The sequence below is a fragment of the Canis lupus genome, chromosome 3 (assembly GCF_011100685.1).
Source record: "Canis lupus familiaris isolate Mischka breed German Shepherd chromosome 3, alternate assembly UU_Cfam_GSD_1.0, whole genome shotgun sequence".
Classification (NCBI taxonomy): domain Eukaryota; kingdom Metazoa; phylum Chordata; class Mammalia; order Carnivora; family Canidae; genus Canis; species Canis lupus.
This window is the reverse complement of record NC_049224.1, coordinates 21,834,459-21,849,399: the sequence shown is the minus strand read 5'-3', so window position 1 is coordinate 21,849,399 and position 14,941 is coordinate 21,834,459. Positions and strand designations below refer to the sequence as shown.

At 41.1% G+C, this 14,941-nt stretch overlaps 1 protein-coding gene, 1 long non-coding RNA gene and 1 other non-coding gene across 3 annotated transcripts; 2 read left to right on the top strand and 1 right to left on the bottom strand.

Moving 5' to 3' along the window:
* Positions 1-303: 303 nt before the first annotated feature.
* On the bottom strand, positions 304-9,812 carry LOC119871170. The gene is made up of 3 exons (XR_005356775.1): positions 8,861-9,812; positions 3,788-3,938; positions 304-362 (listed from the first exon to the last, which is right to left on the bottom strand). It is a non-coding gene; the product is annotated as an uncharacterized LOC119871170 (long non-coding RNA).
* On the top strand, positions 9,476-12,879 carry LOC609990 (cytochrome c oxidase subunit 7C, mitochondrial). Its single transcript, XM_038532400.1, has 3 exons — positions 9,476-9,672; positions 10,611-10,754; positions 11,733-12,879. Exons 1-2 carry the CDS (start codon positions 9,598-9,600, stop codon positions 10,725-10,727), a joined length of 192 nt encoding a protein of 63 aa, XP_038388328.1. The 5' UTR covers positions 9,476-9,597; the 3' UTR covers positions 10,728-10,754; positions 11,733-12,879.
* LOC119871357 lies at positions 11,570-11,632 on the top strand. Its single transcript, XR_005357464.1, has one exon. It is a non-coding gene; the product is annotated as a small nucleolar RNA Z39 (small nucleolar RNA).
* Positions 12,880-14,941: the final 2,062 nt, after the last annotated feature.

Here is a 14,941-nt window from a genome sequence, read left to right as displayed (position 1 = left end):
TAGGTAATCTTGCCTTCTAGAAAGGTTTTGGATTGTGAATTTAAGTCAAATTCTTCTGTTCTTGATGTGTATCTAAACCTTTGTCTCTAATTTTAGAATGAAAGATTTTACTTTCCTTTTGAGAATGATAGGAAAGTACTGGGATTTCTTTATTCCCCTGTAGTCAGGTTTGTCTACTTCCCCAATATATGCACAAAACTGCTCTGAGAAGTGGATGTAATTCACATCAGTAATTTTACTTCACATAGTAAAAACCTGTGTCCTGGGAAAATAACTTTTAATTCATCACCTGTTTTTTATTAACCATGAATTACCTTTAGGTCTATCCTCTCCCGCCATTTCCTTCCTTCAGGATAGGATTTCTACAGCAGGAATGCAAAAAGAAAAAGGGGGGTAAAACCCTTCAATTTCAGCTTTTGAGTTTCTGTAAAGACTTTGGAAAATACCAAGTAGCACAATAGGTTGAATAATAGGGATTTGGATCTTGCATTCCTGAATACTGACTGTCAAAAGCCATCTTAATGCTGATAGCTCTGGGATAAGAATACAAAATTCAGACTTGTTCAGCAATGACTTCGACAAAGTTTCCCAAGTTTACAATAACCTATACATCTACAAATAATCTACAAATAATACAGAACATAGTAATAATAACCTACACTTCAATAGTCCTCATACTCAAGGTTTCTTGCATGATTCAGATTATTTTCCTCGCAATAAATGAACAATATTCTGATTTCCTCATTTGGTAAGAGAAGTGTTTTTTGTCGCATTTTAAGTTTATATTCTCTTTTTTAAAAAAATATTTTATTTATTTATTCATGAGAGACACCGAGAGAGAGGCAGAGACACAGGAAGAGGGATGAGAAGCAGGCACCATGCAGAGAGCCCGATGAGGGGATTCAATCCTGGGACTCCAGGATCATACCCTGAGCCAAAGGCAGATGCTCAACCGCTGAGCCACCCAGGTGTCTCTATATTCTGTTTTTAACAATTATGTTATTTACCTTTAATAAACTGTAATTAATATTTTTAATACAATGCCTTTGTTTATCTTTGTTAATCAAAAAGTGCATGAGGTAGCAGTACAGAGCTCCATAGTGCTCTTTTCCTAGTGAGAAAACTAGGAAACTTTCAGAGATAGAACACCTAGGGTTTTTCCTCCAGAGGATGGTCTTCCTCATGGCACCAGTCTAGAAAGAAGTTCCTTCTGAGTCAAATGATAATAGAATTTCCTGAGGAACTGATTGAAAAGCTGGGAAATGTCTGATCCAAGAGGCCAGGAGGGTAGGAGTGCCTTGATGGCCTGGGTGGCTTGAGAAGGTATCTTTGAGACATATAAGCACAGATTTTGCAACCTTAATACAAAAGCTGATGATACAAACAGAGAAAGTGCAGTAGGTATGAGGAAGGTAGGTGATCCCACAGAGGGGAAAAATAGCAGCACAGACAGTGGTATGCAAGTAATAGTAACAGCTGCTATGTGTCAAGCATTGCCGCTTGCCAGAGACAGTGCTAAGCACACATGCTTATTTAATTAAAACTAATTGTCTATTTTAAAGGTAGAACTAAGGATAGGTTCATTACCTTCTAAATGAGTGGCTATCTAAGAACACAGATTCACAAGATAGGAATAAAACAAAAGCAAGCTTTAATATTACTTCCCATCTGCCCTCGATGCAGTGTGGAACAGAGGGGAGGATCAATGGAAGCATATAAATGTTCAACACTCCAGGCAGCGGATAGCATACACTGATGACAGAAAAGGGAGTGGGCACTCTGCCAACAGACTGCAGAGTGGACTAAGGCAGTTGGGCTTTTCCTTGTTGAGAAGGGTGAGTCATTGCAGTTCTCCAGATGGATCTCAGCAAGTGCAGAAGGACTGGCTCAGACCACGTGTATGTTCTTTTGACTCATGGTGCTGTGAGGAGATGGCCACAGGGCAGTGGTTTTCAACCCAGAACAAAGTTTGCCAGCAGAGAGGACTTTTGATAACATCTGGAGACAGATTTGGTTGTCACAACTTGGAAGCTGAAGTGTTACTAGCATCTGGTGGGTAGATGCCAGAAATGTAGCTAAGCATCCTATAATGTGCAGGACATTATCCTCAGCAAAGAATTATCTAGGCCATAATGGTCCCCTGTTGAAAAACTTTGCAGTAGAGCCAACTTATGTAGGACTGAGTGCAGCTTTGGCTTTAATTAAGAATATTTAGGCATCAAAGGTTAGGGCACTTAGGGGCAATTAACAAGCCAATCCCCTTAAAGTATTATTTCATTGCTAAAAGTAAATTATGGGTGCTTGAAACGTTCTATATCTTAATTGTGGCATTGGTTAGCAAGTATATACAGTTGTCAAATTCATTGAACAGTCTACTCAAAATAGACATGTTTTGTTGCACATTACTAATGTCTTAATGAAGTGGATTTTAAAAACCAAATCATAATCTCACACTCAAAACATAATATTTGTATTTAAGCTGAAATTGCCACATAATTTGTTCATTGTTGGGGATCCCTGGGTGGCTTAGCAGTTCAGTGCCTGCCTTTGGCCCAGGGCGTGATCCTGGAGTCCGGGGATCGAGTCTCGCATCAGGCTCCCTGCATGAAGCCTGCTTCTCCCTCTGCCTGCCTATCTCTCTCTCTCTCTCATGAGTAAATAAATAAAATCTTTAAAAAAATAATTTGTTCAGGGCAGCCCTGGTGGCTCAGCGGTTCAGTGCCGCCTTCAGTCCAGGGTGTGATCCTGGAGTTCCAGAATCAAGTCCCATGTCGGGCTCCCTGCATGGAGCCTGTTTCTCCCTCTGCCTCTCTCTCTCTCTCTCTGTCTCTCATGAATAAATAAATAAAATTTTAAAAAATAATAATAATTTGTTCATTGCTTTCAGCAAACATTATGAGTGTCTCCACGGAGGATTCTTAGGATAGATACATAAGTGATAAGTAAAAAAACAAAACTTTGCTGCCCTCAGAGAGCTAACATTCTAGTAGAGCATCACACTTCTTTGTATTTTGGATCTACATACTTCAGACCATCGAGAAAGACAGAAAGTTAATTAAAAAGTGATATATGGAGAGTCACAGGAAATTTGCTAATATAACATTTTGAAGCAGCAAATATTTCAATTAACCCTTCTTGTAACCCCATAGAGTAGGTAACATTATTGCCCCATTTGAAAGATGAGAAAAGGTCATGCAACTAATTAAAGCTAGATAATTAGGATATATTGTGGATTTGAATCCATGTCAGTTTGGTTCCAGGTTATAATATATTGCTTGGAGTGTGCAACTCTGGGTAAATGTGCACGAACGAGAAATTATAGAACAATTATGACAATTTACAACCACTTTAGCAAAGTATATAAAACCCTTGGAAATTGAATTCCTATAGAGGCACTCTATAGGATTTCAGCAAGAAACTGGGTCTCTGTAGAGGAGATGTTATGTGTTCAACTAGACCATTTCCCTTTTCCTCTAGGACACATAGAACTCTCAATTCTTCAGACCCCCTGCATCTGGATGGTAGCATATGATTGATTCAGATAATAGAATTTGGGCACAAGGGCATCCCTGGGTGGCTCAGCGGTTTAGCGCCTGCCTTTGGCCCAGGGTGTGATCCTGGAGTCCCGGGATCCAGTCCCGCCTCGGGCTCCCGGCATGGAGTCTGCTTCTCCCTCCTCCTGTGTCTCTGCCTCTCTCTCTATGTCTATCATGAATAAATAAATAAATCTTTAAAAAAAAAAAAAAAAAAAGAATTTGGGCACAAGCAGTGTATGCCACCTACTGACCTGGTCCGTGAACAACCCTGTGTGAGCCTCTACTTTCTCTTTCTTAGCATCGTGGCAGGCAGAGTCAATCCAGAGGATTGAGTGGAGCACAGAGGATGATGACACTTGAGTATACCATGTGGAAGATCACGTGCTGAACATCTGATTCAGACTGTGGCATAGTAAGAAAAAAATCTTCATTGTATTAAGCCATTAACATTTTGGGATCATTTGTTATGTTAGCTAGCTTTAATTACCTTATCTAGCCCAGGCTCCATGAAGCAAAGAAGAGTAAAACTGATAAAGTAAGTAATACTACAACAATTTGCCAAGTGAAAAAAAATTTATGATTTATTAGTTTATTTACATGCTGATATTGTTCCAGAAAACATTTGAGGTATAGAACAAAGACATATATAACAAGATAGAATAAATTTAAAATTGGAGAGGAAAGTGAAACAAGGGTAAATAAATTTAGAAAAGAAGATGGAGCTAGGAGTGAAGTAAACAAAATAGATCCATCGTCTCCACTAAAGGTAGGTCACATATTGGGCTATAAGCATCCTAGGAACCAGTATAAGGAGAAAATTACAGTGAAGTCTGTTATTCACAGTACTCATAAGACAAAAGCAAATCAGCTATCCAGGAGAAGCATGTTTGAGTTCTAAGACCAGGAAAAAATTTGTCCTATGGGTCCTCATAAAAATGACAATGTGAAATATATTGAAACACATCCTCAGAGGAAAAAAAATCTCCACAGTAAACCCAGCAATGAGATTCATAAGTCTGATATTTATAAAATCCCTTAGTACAAAGTGGTGAGAAGATACTGAGCACAATTCACATTCAATGATACAGTTTTAGAACGCTGTTCAAGGAGAACTGGAAATTAAGCCTAACCTACTTTGTGTAATAATTTTATAATTTAAATGTTTAAAATAACTGTTTCGTGAGTTCAGTAATAATTTACTCAAACTGCATAGATATTCTCAAGAAATACACATTTTTCTTAATGGTAAGTTCAAACTAAAAAGCCAAATACAAAAATTGTTATAGCATAAACAGACATCTTGATGGGTTGTATTAACTGTAGAGTTGCCAGCCCGTTGTCTAAAGGAACAGAGTGCCTTTGATCTGATTCCTGCAATCTCACCCAAATGGTCAAAATATAGCAGCAGCTTATATGCCATTGATCAGCAGTAATGGACGTGATAAGAAATCAAGATTTCCAGAAGGTCCTTACTTGCACAGTTCTTTACAATCACATGTAATGCAACATGGTTGGTTCTATTGTCACATATCTCCTCTGTTTTTCTTCTGCTCTAACAAAAAAGGACTTCTTTTTAGAATGATGCATCAGATTGGTTTTTGGTGCTCCTGGGAGGGTCACTGGTTGAGCATCCACCTTTGGTTCAGGTCACGATCCCAGGGTCCTGGGATCGAGTCCCATATCGGGCTCCTTGCATGGAGCCTGCTTCTCCCTCTGCCTGTGTCTCTGCCTCTTTCTCTGTGTCGCTCATAAATAAATAAATAAAATCTTTTTTAAAAAATTGGTTTTCAAAATCCCCTGCCTCATTTAAATTATGTTTCCCTTGGAACCCCTGGGTAGCTCAGCAGTTGAGCATCTGCCTTTGGCTCAGGGTGTGATCCTGAGGTCCGGGATCCCCGAGGTCTGGGATGGAATTCCACATTGGGCTGTTGTGTGAGAGCCTGCTTCTCCCTCTGCCCATGTCTCTGCCTCTCCCTGTGTGTCCCTCATGAGTAAATAAATAAAATATTTAAAATAAATAAATAAAATAAATTATGTTGCCCTAAAATAAATTAATAAAACTATTTAACCACTTAGTATCCCAGTTATGGAAACAACCAAGAGATACCATAGGGCATTTAAAGAAACCCGTTCAAAGCAATGATAACAAGTTCCATTTCAGGTTAAGTCAGGATGGACATGGAACATAGATGAAACTAGAATCAGTGATTTTTAAATTGAGAAATGTTAGTTTTTTGTTTTTTTTTGTTTTTTTTTTTTTTTGAGAAATGTTAGTTTTGTATTTATTTTGTAAAAATGTACCTACCTATACTTGGCAATTCTTAATGACAAATAATTATATTACTGTTGCAGGGTTGCAGGGTTCTTGTCTCATGGAGTGGAAGAATGAATCTCGCCAACAAAAGTATGAAGTGAAACTTTATCAAGTAAAGGTGAGAATAGAAAGGAAAGAAAAGGAGTGCTTTGGAGTAAGAAGTGTCTCAAATGGGTTGCCATTAAGGGCTTTTTATGGTCAGTCTTTTATAGAAAACTGACCAGGGAACTTGATAAATATCTTGTCCATATCATTTAAGTCAAAGTAGATTTGTAAATATTATGAAAATATCTCATCTATATTTAGAACAAACAAGGTGTATTTATTATGTGCCCTTGTCTCTGGTTAATATCTTATCTATAACATTTCTCCACATCTGGGATTTCTGTGAGCCTGGTTATATCACCCCCTGCGTGACCCTAGTCACATCACCCACTATCTAGCCTCAGGTTTCCCTTACTCGGCATGAGTGAATCTATTAAAAAAAAAAAAAAAAAAAAAAGAATTGTTTTTAAACCTACAATAAAATTGGAATAAGAAATGTGAAATGCTTTTAAGAAAAAATGGTATTCAAAAGTAATGAAATAAAAGGAGGAGTAAAGATACAGCTTGATGAAGTTAGCATTTTTTTGGCAGAACTTTTTCATCCAGTTGGCCATCAGTCAATCATTCAGAAGGCTAGGAGAATATTTTCCAATCCTAATTGCCACAGTGGTATTACATTTTGTCTTTTCCTAAAACCAGGTCCCCACCCCCACCCACCCCCCTGCCCGCCACAAGCGTAAATTTCAAATAAAAGCTAACACAGAGTCCTGACTTTAATTCTGCAGTAGGAGAAATTCTAAAAACCTAAAACCAAAAAAGAACATATTAACTTGTGTTTTTCAGTGTAGGACAGAAACATAATTTCTTCACTAAACAATCTATTTGTAAATAAACTCTAACCTAGTTCTTAAAATCCTATATAGTAGCTGTTGAGAGAAGTGACAAATATTGTACTTTAATTTTTAGAAATACTGTTCTATATAATGTAATTTCAGTCTCCAAAGACTCCTGAGTCTAGAAAGTACACTGCTCACTCTATGATATACACTCTACTCACTACTTAAAATAATTGGATTTTATTTTTAAAATATGACTTTGGAGTAAGCCTCGTGTCCCTAAAGATGTTTTCTATTTTGTACCAATATGTGAAATGTCTCATTTCTCTTGAAATTCATTTTATACCAAAAAGAGTATCATACTGAATCAAAAATTTCTCTAGGTTGATTCACATCTTTCTTGCCAACTATTTTGACTAGATTTAGATTGTTAGGCTACATGTATAAGAAACTACGTGTGATACCAGTTGCAGATTTGTACTCCTGTATAACAAACGGTCCCAAAACTTAGCAGCTTAAAACAATCAATTATTATCTTCGCTTATGGTTCTGAAGGCTGATGAGTTCATCTGGGTAATTCTTATTTAATGTAACTCATAAAACTGTAGGCAAATAATGGCCATGGCTGGAATCACCTGAAGGCTTCTTTACTCGTATATCCAGTTCCAGGCTGGGGGATGGCAAGAAGAGCTAGAGGCTGATCTGGCCTATTTTTTCCCCTTATCTTACCCACCTTTCCCCCACGTGGCTTCTCTAAATGGTTATCGTGGGCTCCCTATTGTCCTGGTACTCTTGGGGTAGTCAGACTTCTTACTTGGTGGCTGACTTTTCTTAAGAAAACATTCCAAGTTGCCTGATTGGAAACTGCAAGGCTTTTGATAAGCCACCTTCAGAAGTCTCAGAAGTTTACTGTGTTTCATTCTATTGGTCAAGCAGGTCACTAAGGTCAAGAGGAGGGGACTTGGATCCCACCTCTCAAAGGGAAGAGTTACAAAGAAATTGTGGCCATCTTTAATTTATCACAATTCCTATTCAAAAATGGAAGATTGCCAAATTTCTTTAAACTTTTCCTTCATTCTACAGCAAATTTTAAGAGATTGAGATTAGCTTAAAACCCCTAAACTCAGGGTATGTTAGTTATTTAATTAATTTCTTACTAGTTAGCAATTAAGAAAAACAATATGGAAACCGATAAGAAATTTTCCCTAGTTCTCAGTTTGACTTTGACAAAAACACTTTAAAATAATTATCAAGAATGTGTTCTGTGGGTCATATCTAGCCATTATAAAACAGTGAATAATCATAGAAAGAATAAGAGATCTCAGCAACTTTCTTTTTTCTTTTTCTTTTTTTAGCATGGAGGCCAACTCAGGGCCCCATCCCAAGACCGTGAGATCCTAACCTGAGGCCAAGTCAAATGCGTAACCGACTGAGCCATCCAGATGCCGTTCTCAGCAACTTTCAATTCCATTCCAATTTACCCTCTAAGTTGTCAGGAGCATCAAAAAGCTGCAGAGTGCATTTCTGAGGCTATTTAGCATTCCCCCAAATTATGCCAGCTGCTACATCACCATCAAGTGGAACCGCTCTGCTTCCCAGACTCTAGGTAGCATTGACTGGGGCCACTCACTAATGTTCAGCTGGCGGCTAGACTGAGCTGGGGGGGTCCAAGGTAGCTTCACTCACATGCCTGACACCTGCCCTGACCCCCACCTCCTTTGGTGGACTCCTGGGGACTTTTCAGGAAGCATCTCCAGCAGAGGAGTCAAACTTCTTACATGGATACTCAGGGTTCCAAGGGCAAGTATTCCAAAAGACAGGAAAGGGACCTGCCAGTATAAGATCGGGGCAGGAGACTAACACGGCATCACTTACAACAAATTCTCTTGGTCAAAATAGAGTCCACCTGCATTTGAGGAGAGAAGGCATAGATTCTGTATCTGGATAAAAGGATTTGCAACTATCTTTAATTTGTCATAGGGCCCATAAGAAGGCTGGCAGTTCTGAAGCCACAGCCTAAAGACACTATCCTGGAATTCACTTGGAGTTTGCTGGAAGCCAGTTACACACAGGAGCCTCAAATGATGTGAATTAGAAGTTACAATGAACCAAACACACGGGGATATTACCTGCATTAGACTGCAAAGGACGATCCAGAAATGCTCGAAGTGAAAATGTTTCCCCGATTATAGTTAAATCAAAATCCTTTAATACATACGAGCCCTGAGGGGGACATTTAGAGAAACTTGAGGTCCTGTAGCCTCTATTAGGAGTGGATTGGAGTTTGCTCCGCCCTGTGTCTCCTGTTCCACTCAGTGACCCTGTTTTCAGGACTCCTCCCCTCCGCCCCGCCCCTGAGCTCAGTGTTGAGGCGTCCTCCGGCACCTGCAGGTGCGCTGGCCGAGCGCGGCCCGGCAGGTGCCTCCCGCAGAGCTAGGGTAGCCGATCTAGTCATACAAAGGATCACCACACTAGTAGAGCTTGGAAAGGTTTATTTTTGTGCCTCATAAACCCAGCGAAACTGCGTCCCTAAATCCAGTAAAATCGCTCAGGTGTGAATCCAACGCGGTAGGCTCTCCGGGCCGCCCCCACCCGCGCCCGGGCTCGTCCCTCCGGGGCCCGGCTCCCGCGTCGGACTACATGTCCCATAATCCTTCAGAGCCGACGCGGCGGTGCGCTCTCTGGACTACGATTCCCACAATCCTCGGACACCGCCCTCTGGTCTTCTCTGCGGTCGCTCCCCGCTTCCCATCTTCCCCTTCGGCCCCGGCGCGCCGAGGAGCAAGGTCGCGGAGGGGAGCGCGCGGGGTGTTGCCGTTCCTGCCGTCTCGGGGCTCGCGGCTCTCGCAGGACCTTCAGCGGCGCTATGTTGGGACAGAGCATCCGGAGGTTCACGACCTCTGTGGTCCGTAGGAGCCACTATGAGGAGGGCCCCGGGAAGGTTAGTGCGTAGGGCACCCCCGCCGCCTCGTTGGGGGAGGGGACCTGGGAAGCCGGAAATGGGAGCGCGGCGGTGGAGCGGGGGAAGGGGGCCGCCGGCAGGAGCGGGGGAGCCACAGGCCGCCACCTCGCCCCGGCGCGCCCCGGAGCTCCCCCCCGCTCCCCTGCGCTCCCCCCTCCGCTCCCCTGCGCTGCCCCCTCCGCTCCCCTGCGCTGCCCCCCGCTCCCCTGCGTTCCCCCCGTTCTCCCCCCCCGCGCTCCCCTCTCCGCTCCCCGCCCCCCCCCGCGCCCCCCCCCCCGCGCCCCCCCCCCACGGCCTCCAGGACCTGCAGGGCCCCTGGGCCCAAGGCTGCAGGTGTTGGCGGCTTACGGCTGAGCTGGAGGTCATCGGAGTGAAGGTCGCTGGCGACGCATGAGGACGTGAGGCCTGTGGTTGTGGGTCGAGCCTGATTACAACTCTTACCCCTCTTTAGTTGGGGTTGGGCTCGGCTCAGGTGGGGATAGATTCGGTTGGAGGGGCGCGCGTGGTAGGGCTTCTCGGGGTGGAAAAGGTGGACCTGGCGATGAGTTGCCCTTGCCGCGTGCCCGCCGCAGGTGGCTGATGGCTCACATCGTAAACCACAACGCCGCCGTCCATTTAGAAAACAGCTCCCCTGGAGAATAGTTTTTCGATCTTCTAAAATGAAAACTTGGCGCCGTGTTAGCCTGACCTGGAGCCCTGCCTAGGGCTCAGTAAAGCCAGTTTTTTTTTTTTTTTTTTTTTTTCCGCATAGTGTTCGGTGGGATTAAGATCATAGGATGTAAAACGTAATAATGTCCTAAAAGGAGGTATGGTGTACGGCGTCGGTAACCCGAGGCTGTAAGAATGAAATTACTATCTCCTGTGTACTTACCCGGTGGTTTGAAATTTCATTTTTGTTGCTCTTTTTTCCCCAACAGAATTTGCCATTTTCAGTGGAAAACAAGTGGAGGCTACTACTTATGATGACTTTGTATTTTGGATCTGGATTTGCTGCACCTTTTTTTATAGTAAGACACCAACTGCTTAAGAAATAAGGATGTTTTAATTGATCCACTAAACAGGTAATCAATCCATGGATCCCTAACCTTCCCAAAGTCCTGTTTTCCCTTCTATTTCTTTCTTCCTCCCCTCCCCCCACCCACAGTTACACAAACAGTGTGCGGGGCCGATTCCTGAAGTTAGTGTAGATGTGGCATTGCTGGGGACATTTTGATGAAGCTAAACACAAATATTCCTTTGTTTAAAAAAACAATTTTTATTGGATGCTATTGTTTGTCAGGTGTATTTTACATTAACTATCTCTTGGTGTTACACAGCAAGCCTGTGAGTGAGATGGGTGACTTAATCTAAGACACAAAGATGTTAAGTAGCCCATAGCTGGTGGTCGTGGACTGGGATTTTTACCTAGTCTTGTTCCAGAGTTCAGGCTCCCAACCAGGTAGCGTTCTGGTTAGATTATCTTTTTTTTTTTTCCTTGAGATTTTATTTATTCATGAGAGACACAGAGAGAGGCAGAGACACAGGCAGAGGGAGAAGCAGGCTCCATGCAGGGAGCCCGATGTGGGACTCTATCCCCAGACCCGGATCACGCCCTGGGCGGAAGGCAGACCCTCAACTGCCGAGTGTCTTCAGGGCAATAGGTGTCGGTATATGCCCAAACCAATCTTGTGTGTGGGGTTAGCAGATACTTTGTGTGAGAAGGAAAGATTTATTTAGCTTAATTGTAATCAGAATTTTCCTCAAAGCAACATTATGGGAAGCTCTGTGGGCTGGTATGAATTAATTCCAAAAATACTGTTAGTAAGTAAAGGCTTTTATTTGTCTTAATTCATAAGGGAAAGGATTTATCCAGGTGACCCATAATGGAAAGATTTTGGTGCATATGATGAAGCAAATCAGTATGAATAAAGTCATGATACTGTAAACGCTTTCTGATGTACCAGTCATAAACTGATAGACGATATGTTGATGAACTAAATGATCTCTTTTTAATGAATGAGACATTTTAAATGTCAATAACTTATTATTTTTATTTGCAGATGTGAAAAGGAACATTCTAAGAGGTGCAGTCTCTGAAAAATGGATCAAACTCTTGAATTCAACATACTCAACATGTTTGTAAATAAACTTATGGCATGAATCTTTAATGCCTCTTCGCTGAAACATGGAATGTAATGATTGTGCTTTTTTATTTGGGAAATATTTAGGATTAGTTTGTTTGGTCAGAATATGTGTGTGATTGTGCCTGTTTCTTGTTTTTAGATTTGAGGTTTTTGATTTTTGATTACTAGGTCAAGACCTTGTTGGTAATCTATGTTATTAAAAAGGCAAACTTTGTTGTCACATAGTAATCTTTTAGTTGAAAAAGAAGTGTACTTTTATTTGCCTTTACTAAATAAGCAGTAAAATTGGTTTTCTTCATGAGTGACATTTAGTCATGAGGAAAAGCACTAGTGTATACAGAGTGAAGCCCCAAGAGTTCTCCAGACCTGTGATCTAAAACTAAAATTTTCCTGTGATAAATTTGCTATTGACCAATACTAGTCGTTTTTAGACTAAGTAAAAGTAGAATACTTGAAATGTAATAGCTTGTAAAACCATATGGAAATATTCCAAGTTTATTCTGGAATTTTAGTAGAAATGGACTAAAAGATGGCTCTGATTAGTAATTTATATCAGTAAATCAAATTTATGTTGATAGTGAAATGCTGCTAGCTACATAAAATGTAGTGACTTAGTTCCTAGGGCTTTGTATTGGGGCAGGAAAACAGTTCTTCAATGTTTAATCCTCGTTTAGTCACTTTTGGAATACCACACTGATGTTAGAAAAATGCCGTAAAGCAGAGATTGTAAACTGGTGCTCCATTTGAGCTCTAGACTTTTTGGTTGAATAGGGGTGCTGTACTTTTTAAACCATTATTTAAAAACGAGAATAGTTAGAAGAAAGTCTCTTTGGGTTCTTGAAAAATTGCTGAGTGGTTCTACATCCTTTCATAGAACAAAACCGCTGCCTAAATCAGTCCTGACAACATTAGATTATCTGTGTACCCCTAATGTTGAACTACTCATTTGGTGGAACCTTAAAAAACTTTATGGTTTGACTGGGCCTATCATCACGATCTCCAATAATCCTGCAATAGTTACTTAAATATGGATATAATTAAATCTTTATGACTGCCTAACTTATTCCCTGTACTTGCATGTCATTGTTTTTTTGATTATTGCTGAATCAGATGTCATCTGTGTTTATGGAACATTAAGGCTTTCTGCCTTTGGGAAGGTAAAAATGAGTTCAAAGACCATAAAATGATTCCAAATTCTTGGTTCAATCTCTTCTGTTAAGTTACAAATTTAGCTGTCATCCTTTACTTGGAGGAAATTGGAATAGAACCTATCTTGCAGTGTTTGGGGATTTGGTAAGCTATATAAAAACATTTTAGTTTCTGGCAAGTTCTAAAAGATTTATTTTTTTTGATGTAAAATACATCACAAATCAAATGTTACTGTTACTTACCAGCAAGGTCTAGCTAGCAAACATCTAATACATTAAATTGTTTTCCTCAGTGTTTGAGATTTACATGAATGAGGGGGAAAAAACCTCCCTTGCCTGTCCTGGGAGAGGAGCACAGATTGTCCCAACATAAAAAGGCTTCAGTAACCTGGGTCATAGTCCATAAGTATGTTGAGTGGTAGAGGCCAGAGAAACAACCAGTCAGGTATGTATATAGACAGATTTGTTGTAAGGAATTAGCTCGTGTGATCATGGAGGTGTGAGAGGTCCAAAATCGGATGCAGGTAGTGCTGAAGGCTGGAGACCTAGGAAGAGTTGCTATTCCAATCCAAAGCTGTCTGTTGACAAGAATTTACTCTACTGGAAGCACCTGAGTGCCTCAGTAGAGTATGCTACTCCATCTTGGGATCCTAAGTTTGAGCCCCACATTGGGAGTAGAGTTAAAATAAAATCTTAAAGTCCTTATAGGCATGTGGGTGGCTCAGTCAGTTAAGCATTTGCCTTTGGCTCAGGTCATGATCTCAGGCTCCTGATCTAGCCCTGTGTTGGGCTTCCTGCTTAGCAGGTAGCCTGCTTTTCCCTCTTCCTCTGCCCCACTCCCCGATTCATTCATTCTCTCTCTCTCTCTCTCTCTCTCCCCCTTTCTCTCTCTCTCTCTCTCTCAAATCTTCCAGGGAGTTTGGTATTTCTATTAAGGTCTTCAGCTGATTGCATGAGGCTAACTCACATTATGGAGAATAATCAGCTTTAGAAACTCAATGTAAATGTTAATTTCTCAAAAAAAAAAAAAAAAAAAAAAACCACTTCACAAATATTTGACCAAATAATCTGGACTCATGGCTCAGTCAGGTTGACATTACATTTTAACCATGCCAATTTCATATAAGCATGTGACTTAACGCAGTGTAATATTTAAAATGTTGGAGTTTTAAAAACCACAAAATTCCCGTAAAAATCCAGATTCTTTTAGAAAACCCACTGGACAGACCCACACATTCCTGTATGAAATTGAGCTAGGGCAAATAAAGTACCTCACACACATGCTTCCTCAACTCCAGGATACCTGAATAGCGATTTAGGCTGGGGACTAGAACCCAGGATTTGTTTTGAAGAAAAACCGCTACTTCTTCCATAGTTAAGCTTTGGCCACCCTGAAGGGAAAAAAAAAAAAATCCGTATTTTGCTACAGAGGCAGAACAAAACAGTTAATGGGTTCAAGAGTAAGGTTTGCTTGGATTCCAAGCCAGTCTTTGGTCACATATTGTCAAGAGACTGCTTGAGTTCCTGTTCTATCAAGAGTATCTAGTTGTGAAGATTAGAAGGAGGTCTAATCGAGGCAAATTTCTTTAGATTCCTGATGTAGAGTACTAAATGAAAAACAAGTGAGGTGGAGGAAATAGAGTGGACATGGTTGGAACTGTTCAAGTTGATCTCAAAGCCGTTCTGCAGTTGCTGGCAGGTGTTTGCAGTTACTCCAGCTACACTTCTAAACAGCTGTCCAGCAGGTACTTCAACCTTAACCATGTGCAAAAATGTGTGGATGAGTACTGTAAGCTGTCACCATCAGTAAAATTCCAGCTTCTTAGCATGTATTTAGTCATTTCCCTACAGTTTCAGCCTCCCCCTCAACATACAGCTCCATTTTTATTACCACCTCCACGTCTTTGTTCAGGTGCCACATTTTCAGTAAAGCTCTCTCCTGCTGATTCCCCCCCTTTAGCCCAAACATACTACACA

Coding starts and splice junctions, on each gene's coding strand:
- LOC609990 (XM_038532400.1), top strand. CDS start 9,598: ATGTTGGGACAGAGCATCCGGAGGTTCACGACCTCTGTGGTCCGTAGG. Junction 9,673..10,610: donor ATGAGGAGGGCCCCGGGAAG/GTTAGTGCGTAG, acceptor TTTCCCCAACAG/AATTTGCCATTTTCAGTGGA.